Genomic DNA, 14,017 nt, shown 5'->3' with positions numbered 1-14,017 from the left:
AATTTTTTATTTATTTTTTTTTTTCTGCTCGTGCATCCAGGGTGGGATCGGGGTGTGTTGGCGGGGCGGTGTTTGCGAGCCCCGTGTGCAGCAGGTTTCGGGGGCTGATTTCTGGCTGCTGAACAATGGTTACCAGCGAGGGAGAAGTGTGTGTGCGTGCAGAGCCGTGCTCCATCCGCAGTCAGGCACTCACACAGTGACCATGACATCACTAGCTTTTCTTCTCTTTTTTCCCTTTGGGGCGGAGGGGGCCACTTCAAAGCTTTCTTCAGTTCAGTACGATATTTCCTAAACTCTGAAACCATGAAGGTAAAAAATGTTTGGATTTTGGTTTTTTTTTTCTTAAAGGAAGAAAAGTTGGTTTGTAGCAGGGCACATACGTTACAGTTAAGGGGGTTTGGAGATGGAATGGTTTAGCTCGTGTCATATACAAAACGAGATTTTTTGTTTTAATTATTAAAAATAGTACATACTACTGTTTATTGTTTCCTTTGGATCCTGTGCTTGGTTGGCACTCAGTTAAATTCTCTGGATTCTTCAGAAAGCTTAGCTGTAATGCTAAAGATGAAAATTTTAGGGGCATTGGATAAGGATTATTTTACCCAGTGATAAAGATATATGAAAAATAAGACTGAGTGTTGATAAATAGGAGATAACACATGTTTTAATACAGTGGTTCTGTGTTTGCTGTTCGAAGTCCATGAGACTTTCTTTCTCCTGTTATTATATATTACAGAAAGTAAAGCTACCCCTCAGCCAGTTTTGTGTATTACCCGTACTTGTACACAGAAAATAGAAACTTATTGAAGAATTCTGCAACACATCACATTTTGACTCGTGATTTTGTGGGAGTCTTGAGTTTTCTGCTGTTTCCCTTTCTAACTCTGCCAGACTTGCTTGCAGAGTCACTCGTTCCAGGAGGAGGATTTCTWCCACTTCAGTACTCTGTGGTACCTTTGCCTGAGTAGCTTAGTTGATTTATTTGCATTTTCTTATATGAAACAAGGGGTAAAAATCTGTAGAATTTGTCTAAAATTAATTATTCTAAAAGGACAGTTATTTAGACTTTTCTTCTTTCACTGCATGTTGCAGGTTTTACAAGGCTGGTGGCGAGATCTCACAAACATTTTACCTTTGGAGGAATTTTTTTTATTGGGACTTGGGGCAAAAGGCCTGACAGCGCTGTGTAAATGTGCCTGTTACTTTTCTCCTGAAATACTTGCAAGGTGTTTCAGTTCTGATGTGCATTTAACATAACATTTTTAGGGAAACTTTTTTGAATTTATTCAAGAAATARCTGATCTGGGCTTGCTTAATGGTTTCATCACTTAATTGTTTTGTGCAGCGTGTAATGTTTWTAGCACATTAAAAAATTGAAACAGTTTTTAGAGCCTTGTTATTCGTTAAGTGATTTAATATACATTTGCTACGTATATTGTATATCAGTGTCCGCTATAATTTGTGCATGCTGCGTTTTAAAATGCTGTACTGGAAACTTGTCATRATTTCTTAAGGCATGTATGTGCATGGTAGCTTTTTAATAATGCTGTTATTACTGAAATTGCCAAGTACAAGAGGGTATAGGCATACATGCTAATTTTCTTACATTTCTTGCAGTTTTTTAACAGCCTCATATTCAAGTTCTTGCTGTAGACAGAAATCACAGATACCCTAATAAAAATCAGGAGCTATTCCTCCTGCAGTATATRTCTGTCTAGTGCTGAAATAAGTGGTTTATAAGCAAGAATTAAAGCTGTTTATGATGTGGCTTTTCAGAGAATGTYGGGCAGTAAGTCAAATTGCATGATTAGGTATTCACACAAAAGCATGGTCTGTCCAGGCAATTAGAAGCACTACTTTGCTTATATTCGCTTTTCTCTCTGCTTCTCATCTTCTCTTAATTTTTGTGCTTGTGTTATTGCTCTGTGCCTCTCCCTTTCCTGCCCTCTTTGTGCTCAGGACCATTTCCCAAAGCCCTGTTTTGGTTTCACCCATCTTTGCTTGGTGGTTGTGCATCCAGCACACCTTGTGCTGGCATGGCTTAACAAAAAGGCGCTTTTCAGTTTTAGACTAATATCTGCCAATTTTTCTGCTTTTCTGCCTTGTTAGACATGAACAAAGGTTTGCCTGCTCTGCAGAGGTACTATCTGTCTAGTAATTAAAATTAACCAAAGCATGCAAAGAAAGCACTGAGTAATTGTCACATTGGGGAAGAAACTGCCTCTCCTTTTGTAATGAAAGAAACAAATCCGGGCACTTTATTACCTGGAACTTGAAGGGTTTGAGCAGTAACCTGTCCCCTCTTGGTGTGGGAAACTCCACCTGTTGATTAAATAATCTCTGATTTTGATATTTGGTGTAAGGCTTGGCTGGATACATGCAGGCCACAGTTCTGGGCTACAGATGATGTAACTGATGTGTGAATTTGTATGCCAAGGTCAGGCAGAGCAGGTGAGCAGAATGCTTTCTCTTTATCAGTAAAGCCTTAGGAGAATAAGTGAAGTAAARTCTGTCACAAATGTAATTCCAGGTGTTGCTGAAGGATCTCAAAACATAGAACTGTGTAGCAGGTGCTTGTTCGGGTCTGACCTGACATTAGAGGAGCACCACATTGTCCAAGACTGCAGCACTTAACTTGTATTTAAAACCCCAAGTTTCTTTCTTTAACATAAAAAAAAAAAAAGAAAAATGCAAAAAAACCCACTCCAAATACCATAGCAATAAACTTACAGCCCACAACAGCTTTGAAAGTGGAGTGTGAGCGCGCTTAATAATGTTTTACTACTGGTGTGTTTTATCCTCCTGCATCGGAACTAACAGGCAGTAATTAGATAGCTAAACCCCAGTCCTTYCCCTCGTACACTAGAGGATTTGGCGTATGCTAATTGTCACCAGATCATTTCACATAATTGCCTTTTGGCGAAATTAAGTGGAAATTTCCTGAACATCTTAAATCCTCATTTCCCCACCCCCCCTCCCCTTAGTACCATCACTCCCTGACAGGAAGGATGTGGAAAAATGTCAAGCACGGTGGCTTAGCTCTCCAATATTCAGGGGATACTTCATCAGAGTTAAAGGGGGAAAAAAGCAAGACGATTCTTTTCATGAATGAATTGCTGGACACTTAGAGCCAGGAAGCTGATTTTGCTGTTTTGTTTGAGAGACTGCTAATAGAACAYGGGGTTTTATTGGAATGCCAGCAGTTCTTGCAGGAGCAGGTAGGCACTCGCTGGCCTGGGAAGTGGTCAGGGAGGGAAGGGGAAGAAACACAAGATTGCAAAATTGTGTGTATGTCCCCATTTTTTAATTTTTGCTTTAATTATTATGGATAGGGCAGTGGGGGTTGTTGCAGGGTTTTTGGAGGGTTTGTTGTTTTTTTTTTAAAGCTCTGCTTGGGGAGGGTATTGTCCCTGCACATGGTTGTCAGTACTCCTGTCATCCTTCGTGTGAAAGAAGAAAATGAGCCTTTTTTGGCAGGGGGAGTTGTGATTATCAGTGGAGGCCTTGTCTCCTGCTACAATGGGAGGTTAGCTTAGGGCAGGACCTTAGGCAGGAATCAGCTACATTAAACTGAGAAAGRGCTCAGGCCACTCTATCAGCCATAAAGGAGCAAGGGGAAGTGGTTTTCAGGAGTGCTTAGTCAGGTGTGAAAGCATCCTTAAAAAAACAAACTGTGACTTCACTAGCTAAACAGGGTTGGGTAAAATCAAATGTTTGATTTTTTTCAGGAAATGCTTCATCACTGGCATTGTATTTTTGTGCTTGGGAAGGGGATGAGCACCAAATTCCATATAGCTGGTGGGTTTAGTTTGCTTTAGCTTCTCAGTTAACCCAAATGGTTTCCTTGGTGCAGTTTGGGGTGTCCCAGAGCAGCTCCCGGTGTGGGTGATCCCCAGGGCTGGACTGGTGTTCACTGATGCTCTGCTTTTTGATGCTCTGYTTTGGGTGGCGGTGACTCCACTGGAARTGGAAGATTTTTCCAGTGTTTGCAGTAATATTTTGGGATTTGCCTTCACCTGCAGCTTAGTTTCCTGATTTGTGGGGGGTGTCAGGGTGGTGCGGGGTGACGAGGGGGTGAGTGTGGTGTAAGGGTGATTCCTAGGCAGAATCAGGGAGGGATCAACCTTTACAATAAAATAAACTCCTTTTATGAACATCTTTGGAGCTGCAGAGCAGTTCAGGAGCATTTCACTGGCCACAGTCAGTGTAACTGCAATAACATCATCTGGAAAATACAGAGAAACAATTTATAAACCTATTTTTTGATGTGAGCTGGTATTGAATGGTACTSCTTGCTAAGCCCAGAGAGCAATTCCAGGAGGGCCTGCTAATTCAAGACCACTGTCGACCTGCATCCACCCAGAGGAGGGGAAAAGGCTGACAAGCCCTCTTCYGTGCTGCTTTTGTTTTATTGTATTAGGCTCATAAAAGCACTTTCAGGGCCCATCTTGCTTCAGAAAAGGAGAGCAGTGGCAAGAGGAGGACATAGCAAAAAGACAGGCGGAGCTCTAACTCCATTTGTTTTYAGTGTCTCTCGATTAATAGGTTTTAAGGAGGATGGCAAGCTCTCATTCCTCTGGTCRTAGAGGAGGGGRACAGGGCTCTGGGGGTCTGGGTGCTCGGTCCCTCCTGTGCCATGAGCTTGAGGAGTGCCTGGTGGCCTGCAGCACCCCCAGCCTCACAGGGCTTTAGGGACATTTAAAAGGCCACCCAGGTCAGGGAAGCCATGGGGCTGTGCTGGTGGCTACCAGAATTCCAGGCTGGGCTGSTGCAGGAGCATCCTCCACCCTGCCYTTGGGATGCACTGGARCRGARTCAGAGGCTGAAGCTTTGGTCGCTGCGATGCTGCCATGGCACAATGGTTTGTYCTCAGCCTGGGTGGCTTTTTGTGCACACCCCACCTTACCCTGGTGAGGACAAATCCTCTGGTGTCTCCAGCATGTTTTTCTCTGACTTGGAGTCGGTAGCGTGTTTTTATTACCAAAGCCAAACAAGCCGTGAATTTGCAAACAGAAATTGCAGTAGCAAACTCCTTCCTGTTTAGAGGTTGGTTTCTCTTTGTGTGCTCAACAATACAATGTTTCATCTTATGCAAGTCTTGTGTTGCTTTCAKAGACTTAGGAACTATTGATTTATACAGCGTGTATTAAGTTCTTCAATAAATGGGGAGTATTCATCAGTGGGGTGTATTAAATTGGGCTGTGTACGCATAGAAGCATCTTTCATCCTGTTAATGAAATGTCCTTACCATGCAACAAAGACTAAWACACAGCAATTTATACACACAATCCCCTGCAGTTTAAATCTGAAGTTCAGATAGTTTTTTTTTTTTGTTCCCTAAAGGCACCTATCAGAACTTAGTCTAAATGGATCTCAGTATTCCTCTCAAACATTTATCAGTCCAAAATTTGTTGTGGTTTCGGTGTGGGAATTTCTTTCRTTCTGGAGCTCCATTATTGTTTAAACTGATCTGTGTTTAAGCACTCCCAGAAGCATTTCAAATTCATATAGAGAGATTTAGTAGTAGAGCCCCTATGGGGACAATTTCCTCTGGTTTGCTTCAGGCAGCAGTTATCAAGAAAAGCAAACTTCTCTTGTTTTTTTRCAATTCTTTACCGTGCCCTCTAACCCAGCATATGAGACCTCAGCTTTCAGTGCATAAGGGGTGATTTATCAGCAGATGACTTGGTACTTTGTAGAGGCTGGGATTTGTRTTTAGAAATCTGACCTGTTACCACATGCCCTGATGCTGATCTGTGTGTGCCAGTGCAGTTCCCCTTCCCGTGCCTGGCAGAGYCATAAATGGAGCTCTTCAACTTCCAGAGAAATCCCTGCTTCTCACAATGGCTTTTAGCTTAGARGTGCCCTTGATAAAGTACTCACAAATGTATATTGGAGAATGTTGCCTTTTGCAGGGGCATGTCTAGAGTTATCTAGTAGRTGTCTCCTATTGATGGTTTACCTTTCACAGCCAGTGGATGGGGTTAGGACCACACTTGTTACCSAGGCTGAGCTCCCATTGACTTCAAACAAAGATGCACCCACAGGATTAATCCTGCTCTTTCCCACACTGTCCTTTATTTTCCTCTTTTCCAAGGAAGCTTAGTTAACTTTGGGAATGGTGTTTTTAAAGAGCAGCTTGTTTAGCATATTATACATGCTTAGCTTGGCTTGCAAATCGTGTGTKCTCTTCTGAGGGGAGTTATGGTCCCTTTTCCCAGTGTGCTAAGCAGTGCAAAACAGAATGGAAACGTGTCCCTGGGTAGTGGTACAGATGCAGACTGATTGGCAGGGAAGTGGATCACACTCCACTGTCCCAGAGTGCATATTTTGCATATTTTTGAGCATGCATATGTTTCTCCCCTTCCCCTGGTACATTCTCCCCCCACCTCTGCCCCAACATCATCGGAGTGGCAAAAAAGTATCCTACTCTTGCACGTTTGTATGAGTTGTTTGAGTGCATGGTAGTCACCCCAATAAAAATTACTTATCGAGGGAAAAATATGCAGACTTAAGGCTCAAACTCTTAGTAGTTGATTTTTATTTATTTTTTCCTTTTGCTTTTTGTTTGTCTCTGAAACATGCTAAGTAAAATACATCACAATTTAGCAGTTGTTCTGTTTTGTGGCGATATTGCAGGCGGTCTTGGTGTATCAAAGCAACGAGTGGTGGTTTCCCACAGTTTACATGTAACCCCCTATGGTACATCTGGCTTTGGTGGTGGAGCCATGTCAGTCCAGCTTTTCCTCTTACGTGTTGTTTCTTGTTTGTCAGCTTAAAGTCTGACCCTCTAATGTTGTTCTATCACTTGTTTATTTTTTTAACTAACCAGCTCCAATTTCTGTGAAAATAAGCTCTSTGTGGAAGGCTTCTCTCAGTGTCTGTCAGGGTCTGGGTGAGGTTTGCAATGATGTGAAGATAGAGTTGGGAGAGCACGAAGGTACAGCATGTAATAACTTCTTCAATAAATGGGACCACACTATGGGTGGCCAGAAAAAAATAGCTCTTACTGGAAATGGTCATTTTTTTTTGACCTTATCACCTGGTAATTTGGCTTACAATGTCATYTGTTGTTGAGTAGATGCCTGCTACTTTGTATGGTGTGAAATATGATTTGTTAGGTGAAGTCCTTGCCAAAGCTTTCAGTTACTTTCAGAGCGCTTAGGCTGGCTCACTTGAAAGAGAACAGATTTTGGGTTAGAGCATCTCCTTTGGCTTTTTGAACATGGAGAGCCCAATCCYCATAGCTCCTCTGATGTGAAACCATTATGGATCTGTGTGGCCACAAGTTGTCAGCTGGCAGAAGATCTGACCAGCCACAGCCCAGCYGACACAACGTGCTGTAAATCACAGCAATGGCTGTGGTGACCACGCTCTGTCCTGCCTGGTGGCCACTTGACATGGGGATGCCCTGTGCCAAGTGCTCAGTGACAGGGAGGAATCGTCCTGTGTGGTGGCAAAAGGAGATGAATGCAGTGAGCAGCACAGGAGGAGTGTGGGAGGCACAAGCGCTGCTCTTGCCTTGCTTCTTTTGGATGCACACTTCTTTCTGCAGGTTATCAAAGCAGTGAGCCCAAATATGGCAGGGGCTGGGGCTGGGGAGCCAAAGGAGCTTTGCTTGGCCAAACATGATGCTGGCACTTCTTGTTTATTCAGGGAAGACAGATCTTTCTTTTCCTCCTTGCTCCCAGTTTGTCTTCCCCCTTCTTCCCCCACAGTTTAGAAACCTCATCCCCAAAGAAAAACTGAATTGTTTTTTGAAATGCTTCTAAGGGAAGCKTGGAGCATTGGACGCAAGATCAGATAACAGCAATAGCTTGTCTAAGGGGGCACGGGGAGGGTGTKTTTGTGTGTTTGGGGGTGCTGAGGAGGGAGCAGTGGCTTTGGAGCTGTCCTGGAGCAGGAGGGTGAGCAGGGAGTGCTGGCAGACCCTGAACAGCAGCGGCGCTATCSCAGCCACTGTGGTATCACTGCTTTATTTTAATGTGATTCCTTTTACTTGATGTTAATGCAAGTTGTTCCTTACTTAAAGTAATAAAAGGAAATGAAGACACATTCTAAAATGAAACCTGACTCTAATCCATTCATCATCTAATACCAGCCTCTTTATCTTTGCTGGTACCTAATCTGGTTAAATGTCCCTGTTGTAGGATTTTAGTGAAAATCCTCTATGGGGAATAGGGTTTTTTGCAATTGGATTACTCGCAGTAAATGGTCCAGCGGTTCGCTTGTTTCAGCTTAATTTTTTCTTTGTGATCTTGTAAGGGTAAGTTACAGTTCAGCCTGCCTTTTTCTTTCATTCATTCACTCCTTTTAAATTATTTTTTTTATTGTTGTTAAGAAAAAGATTTTTTTTTTTCCCCAGAGCTAGGAATGTGATGGGAAAAACCTCATGATATCTGTGTGATTATTCCCCTTACAAGAGTGTTAATTTCAATGGCTTTATCTGGGGAGTTTTGCCATTATTTATATAGCCGAATATTTTAGTASCCTAATTAATCAGTATCCAGTTTCCATTTATTAGCGCTCTCTGATGAATTGATAATTAATCAGCTCTTCTAAAATATATATATATAAAATATGCAGGTGATGGCTTGTCAGCTTAATGCTTGCTGATGAAGGGAATACTCCAGCACTACAAAGGCTTTTTATCTGGAGTATTTGCAATGAGCAGTAAAATGCAGAGCTGAGAGTGAGGACAGGAAGGGGAGAGGAAAAGACCTATGGGTCAGTGAGCATTTGGGTCCCCTGCTAATTAAATGGGGGACTCTCTGAGCCCCTCACTGAGGAGTCTGCCTGCATCTTGGAGGTGAAGCACAAGATTATAAAATAAAAAGGGAAAATTTTAAAGAATTGCTGTTGCTCCATACAGGAGCATGACAGGTCAAAAAGATTAAAGAACCTCAACAGCASGGAAAGTGTGTGAGGAGGTTTTAAGGAAGAGGGTGGGAAAACTGCAAGGGTGACGCCAAGAAGGGATCTGGAAAAGTCTGAGGATCACGTTGAAATCCTGGCTACTCGGATTTTTGTGTGTCATACCTCGTGCTGCAGTGGGGRATGCCCAGCACTGCTCTAACACCGCCAACCTTTTTCTCTTGACAGTCTAACAAAGTGCCAGTTGTGCAGCACCCACACCATGTACACCCTCTCACGCCGCTTATCACATACAGCAATGAGCACTTCACACCAGGAAACCCTCCTCCACACTTACCAGCTGACGTAGATCCCAAAACAGGTAGGTGGGAAATATTTTGGGGTTTCTTTCGAGAGGGAGTGGGTGGATCTTTCCGTTCTGCGCATTAGGGGAGAGGAGTGCGGGAGAGCGGATTTCCCATGCTGAAGCCTCAAAGGGGGCATGTTAAATGTCAAACCCAAACGAAACAGTTTCTTTTGAAGCCAATTAGGCTTCAGAAGGGAACCTACCGGGTGAATTTTCTGCAGGGTGACACCAGAGTTGCATGTGTGGGGTCGCTTGCAGGTGTGTTTCCTTGCAAGCAGGATACCCCACCTGGTAGTTCCATCTACCAGTGCTTGGTTTGCATGCACGACCCAGAGAATTAAACATGTACATTCTGTGATCTGCGCTTACAAAATTGCAGCTGGAATTTTAAAGGTGGTGGGTCATGACCGGTTTCGAAATGAATCTCTTTTAATTCCCCAAATCCCATTGTTTCTGTGTCAGGAGTTCAGCCATTTTTCTCCTGTAATGTTGAATTTTCATCCACTGTAACTACTTAGCTCCAGCTTTACACTTGCAACACTTTTCCCCAATGTAAGTCTAYCCAACTCTAAGTTCAGCCTGAAGGGCAGTCTGCTTGAATATAGAGCACCACATAAAACCCTGACTAGATTTATTGGTGTTACAGAGTAGAATTTACATGTTATTCTAACTTTTTAAGAGTCCCTTTTTAACCTTAGGTCCCAAAGAAGTCAAACAGTGTCAATCTTCTTTCTCCGGGCTGCGCTGAGCTCCTMGTGACAGTGGTTTTGGTTTTGTTAATCCAAACCCCATTTAGTTAATTGGGAAGTTCATCAGAAACAGAATTCACGTCAAAGGAATCACTGTGTGTCAGCCCTGACTTATGCAGATAATTTATGTGAACTCCAGCCCTTGAATGAGGCTGTGCATTAGCTGGTTTTCACTCGCTGTGCTTCGACTGGGGCCCCCTTTTAATTGTGCTTAATGCTGACTTCACGTGGCTTGAAAGGATTCCACCTCGCCATCCCTGGGTATTGCAAAGTGAATGGCATAGTCAACCTCTCATTTAAATAATGGTAGTACAGGGAATAGCTTTTAAATGGTTATCGTAAAACATATGATTAACGTCTGTAGACTRTTTACTTTTCTTCTGTGAACATTCTTTCAAGTGTGCAAATAGCTCACTGGATGGTTAAAGCCCAGTTAATCTGTTTGGGTTTTGTAATGGAGAGAAAGCAACGTCTGCGTGAAAATGTCACACAAGGAGATTTAATTTAGAGATTAAAAGCTTCCCAAGTGACTTAAAAAAATAGTTTTCAGCCCTGAATACAGTACCCCTTCTTTTTAATGCTCTCTGTTTTAATTTTGCTTCTGCTGTGTAATTGTGCCCTGGCTTGTTAATTGAAAGACCCAGCCTTGTAACCTTTACTCCTCGGAGTAATTCCTATTTGCTCTCAAGGTAAGGAGCGTTAATATTTAAGGCTTGTGTCTGGAGCTGGTTTCTGCTTTCTGAGTAGGAACTGCACCGGGTCCAGAGAGGATGGGTGGGCTCTCTGTCCTCCTGCACACCTTCAACATCTGCCCCTGGTTTTATTTCCAGGGGCTCGCACCTCTAAAGGGTTTCCTAGGTTTGCTCAAAAGCAAAAACATAATTTGCAATTTTAATGACTTTTAAACTTKTTCTGGAGATTATTTTGGAATAAGGCCATGTTATTGAGTACCCAGGCCAACACATGGGTGTRGGGCCTGTGGTCTTTTGGATGACTTTGAGATTAAAATAACCRTGAAGTTGTTACAAGGTCCATCTTTCTACTGAGCATTTAAGAGGTTACCTAGTACAGCATCACACCAAAACTGTATCTGAGTTTGCTAAATTCTAAATCACAAAAACAATTATCTCTGACTGGAGAGGTGGCTGAGGGAAAGAATAATATAATATTTTCTTGTTTAAAAAATAAGTGTGAAAAAGCCTTTGAAACTCTGAGTGAAGGCCAAATATTGCAATAAAAGTGAATTGATGGAAATTTAGAAACATATGTGTTTTTTCTTTATATTTTATTTATTTCCATGTCTCAGTACTGATGCTACTTTTTGTTCCTCTTCCATAGGAATTCCAAGGCCTCCACATCCTCCAGATATATCTCCTTATTATCCATTATCACCAGGCACTGTAGGACAAATCCCCCATCCGCTAGGATGGTTAGTACCACAGTAAGGAGTTCCATTTTTTTAATTTCTTTTTTTCTTTTTTTTCTGATGTGTAAAATTTATGTAAATATATATATGTGTGTGTGTGTGTGTGTGCACATCTGTGTGCACTGGGATGAGTTTGCCAATTGCCACTTCACTGAATGTTATGAATTTACGCACCTCATGAAAGTTAATTAAAACTCATGCCAGGTCATGTGGTCTTAAACAAGCATGAGCAGTTGGACACAGCTTTGCAGGTCACCCCAAACAGCTGACAGCTCGTGAAGCATGAATTTTTAAACCCTCCTGCAAAAATGTCTTTTTCTTGTTATTGCCCTTACACTGCAGCGCATGGGTTTTTCTCAGATTTGGTTTTCTGGGGGCTTGGGGTGGTTCTCACAAACTTTTTTAAAAAATTTTTATTAGGGCCATCCTCACTTCAATTTTACAATTTTCAATTTCATTTGCCTTCTCTGTTGAAAACCCTTTTGTTTTTCTTGTGAAACAGTAGAGCTTTACATCGGCCAGTGAGCAGCATTCCTGGTTGAGATGTGGCTGGGCAGTTGGCAATTGGCATCTGAGGAATGGAATTTTAAACAAGAAAGAGGAATTAGTTTACTTTAAAACTGGCTAAGAAAAAAGGCAATGGAAAGTTAGTTTGGGGTTTTGTTTTCTTTTCAACTCCTCAGATCCCACTTGCAGAACCTTGCTGGGTATGAGGCTCCCTGCAGTAATTGAGTCCTTATTTTCTTTTTTTTTCTTATGTTGCCATCTCTCAATAGGTTTATAATAYACTTAAGCACTGCCTAAGCCCTTTGTGTAGTAAATTTGATTTAAATGCTTATAAAATCAATTTGTATTGCTGGATACAACAATTCTGTGCATTATACATCAAGGCTGTTACCCTGTTTTTCTCACGTAACATGCCTCCCCAGTTTTGGGGTGATGTTTCTTACAGAAATGAATTGCCCAAAGCTCAGAATAGTTTCCTTCTGCTTGAGGTTGGCCARCTGTGCTAAAATACCTCTCCACAAGTTTGCTTTCCATGAGGAACTGGAGTTGACACCCTGTAAGAGTAGGGTGTCCCTGCATACCCCCAGCTCTTGGGCAAAGAGAGGGTGGTGGCATCAGAGGCTTTGGAGGCCTTTCTCAAGCTCAGAAGTGTTGATGCAGGAGAGCTGGAGCTTCTGGCCCTTTTGCAGGCTGCCCTTCCTTGTGGGTAGAGGTTTGGGTAGAGGTTCTCMCTCCCTGAGGGTGACGTGTGTCCATCAGCTCTCTGCTGAAGGTTTAGCAGAGCACATCATGAGCAGAAGAAAAACCCAAAGTGTTGCTCCCTAAAATYTGAAATTCCTCCTCTTTTGTGGTGATTTACCTTTTCCAAAGGACACCCTGAACAATGGTAGAATGAGTGTCAGTTCCTTAGCTTAAGCTTGCTCAGCAGCACAACATTTAAAACAAATACACTCAGCTAGTGCCAAAAGTCGGTGGCATGACAGACATGAGAGCACAGGGATGAAATTCCTCTCTGTCCCTGACCTCAATTCCCCTCTGTCCCTGGCCTGAGCCTCCTTGCTCATCTGGATGTGTGCATTGTGCAGACACAGGTTTGTCCTCCTTGGACCTCCTGCCATGGCCACCAAAGCCATGTGAGTGATGCCACATGTGGCCACTTTCACAGACAGTGCTGTTGGCCACCTCTGTCTCTGGAAGGCTTTGCCATCACTTTGGAGGAAGCCAAGACACTGGCCTGCTTGCCTCCCCATGGCTCTTTTGGCTTCTCCCAGTGGTTTTTGTTGAGGGGTGACACCATCTCATTGGCTTTTGCTCTGAGACAKTGGCATGGCCAACTTCACAGAAGTAACCCAAGGTTTTCATTTCCCCTCTCCTTGCCATTTGAGCTTCACCATTGACTTCCCAACCCATCTCTCCTCCACTGGCCTGCATGTTTCTGGCATAGAACCACCCCAAAAGCATCCTGCCCAGTCAGATGATGTATTTGAAGGACAGATGAAACGAGCTAGCCAGCGCAGACAAACCTCCATCAGAAAAAGTTGTGTGTCTTTCATGAGGATGCTGTTTTGCATGTTGCTGTATTTTTTAATTATTGTAATGAGGTGTGATTGTCTATTGGTTACCCACAATACTTCTTGGGGACTCTCCCCCGGTAACTCTTGTCAACACTTGTTAATCTGACAAAAGGCTACAAATTAAGCTCTGTTAATTTAATGTTTTCTCACCGAGATCTAAATACCGAAAGAGGCCCAAAGCGCAACTGAAGTCCTTTGATTCACTGTACTTTATTTTGGTATAAATTTACATTCATTATTGTTTTCCTTTGGATGTGTAGCCCTCAATTAGTGTGATGGCTCCATTAAAGCAAGCGAGACTTCGCCTTTAATTATTACAACAAAACACCTAGTTTCAGCTTGGGGAGAGGGTCTCTATTGACATAAGCAGAGGTTATAAAATTTAATTAGCCATTCCTATCAGATTTATGGCATTCAAATTGTTCTGTGTTTCTTTCCTTTGATCCTTGCTGTACAATCCCCAAGATTTTTGTTCTGATCAAATGAGAATAAAGCTTACTGTGCAGAGAGAAGTTTTTTGTTGTTCTTTTTTTTTTTTTTT

At 42.5% G+C, this 14,017-nt stretch overlaps 1 protein-coding gene across 13 annotated transcripts in view; it reads left to right on the top strand.

The window, feature by feature from the left end:
- Window positions 1-14,017, top strand: part of TCF7L2 (transcription factor 7 like 2) — a 167,770-nt gene that overhangs the window by 133,306 nt on the left and 20,447 nt on the right. For 9 of the 13 annotated variants that reach the window (XM_057380170.1, XM_057380169.1, XM_057380172.1 and 6 more), the window contains 2 exons: window positions 9,103-9,235; window positions 11,308-11,410. In XM_057380170.1, coding sequence (XP_057236153.1) covers window positions 9,103-9,235; window positions 11,308-11,410 — 236 coding nt within the window. The remainder of the gene's footprint in view (window positions 1-9,102; window positions 9,236-11,307; window positions 11,411-14,017) is intronic. The other 4 variants (XM_057380173.1, XM_057380171.1, XM_057380176.1 and 1 more) reach the window with 1 other exon arrangement.

Source organism: Malurus melanocephalus, unplaced genomic scaffold (genome assembly GCF_030028575.1).
Source record: "Malurus melanocephalus ecotype Western Australia unplaced genomic scaffold, MMel_1.1 scaffold_439, whole genome shotgun sequence".
NCBI lineage: Eukaryota > Metazoa > Chordata > Aves > Passeriformes > Maluridae > Malurus > Malurus melanocephalus.
The sequence above is the reverse complement of the archived record's forward strand: the minus strand, read 5'-3'. Positions and strand labels throughout refer to the sequence as shown.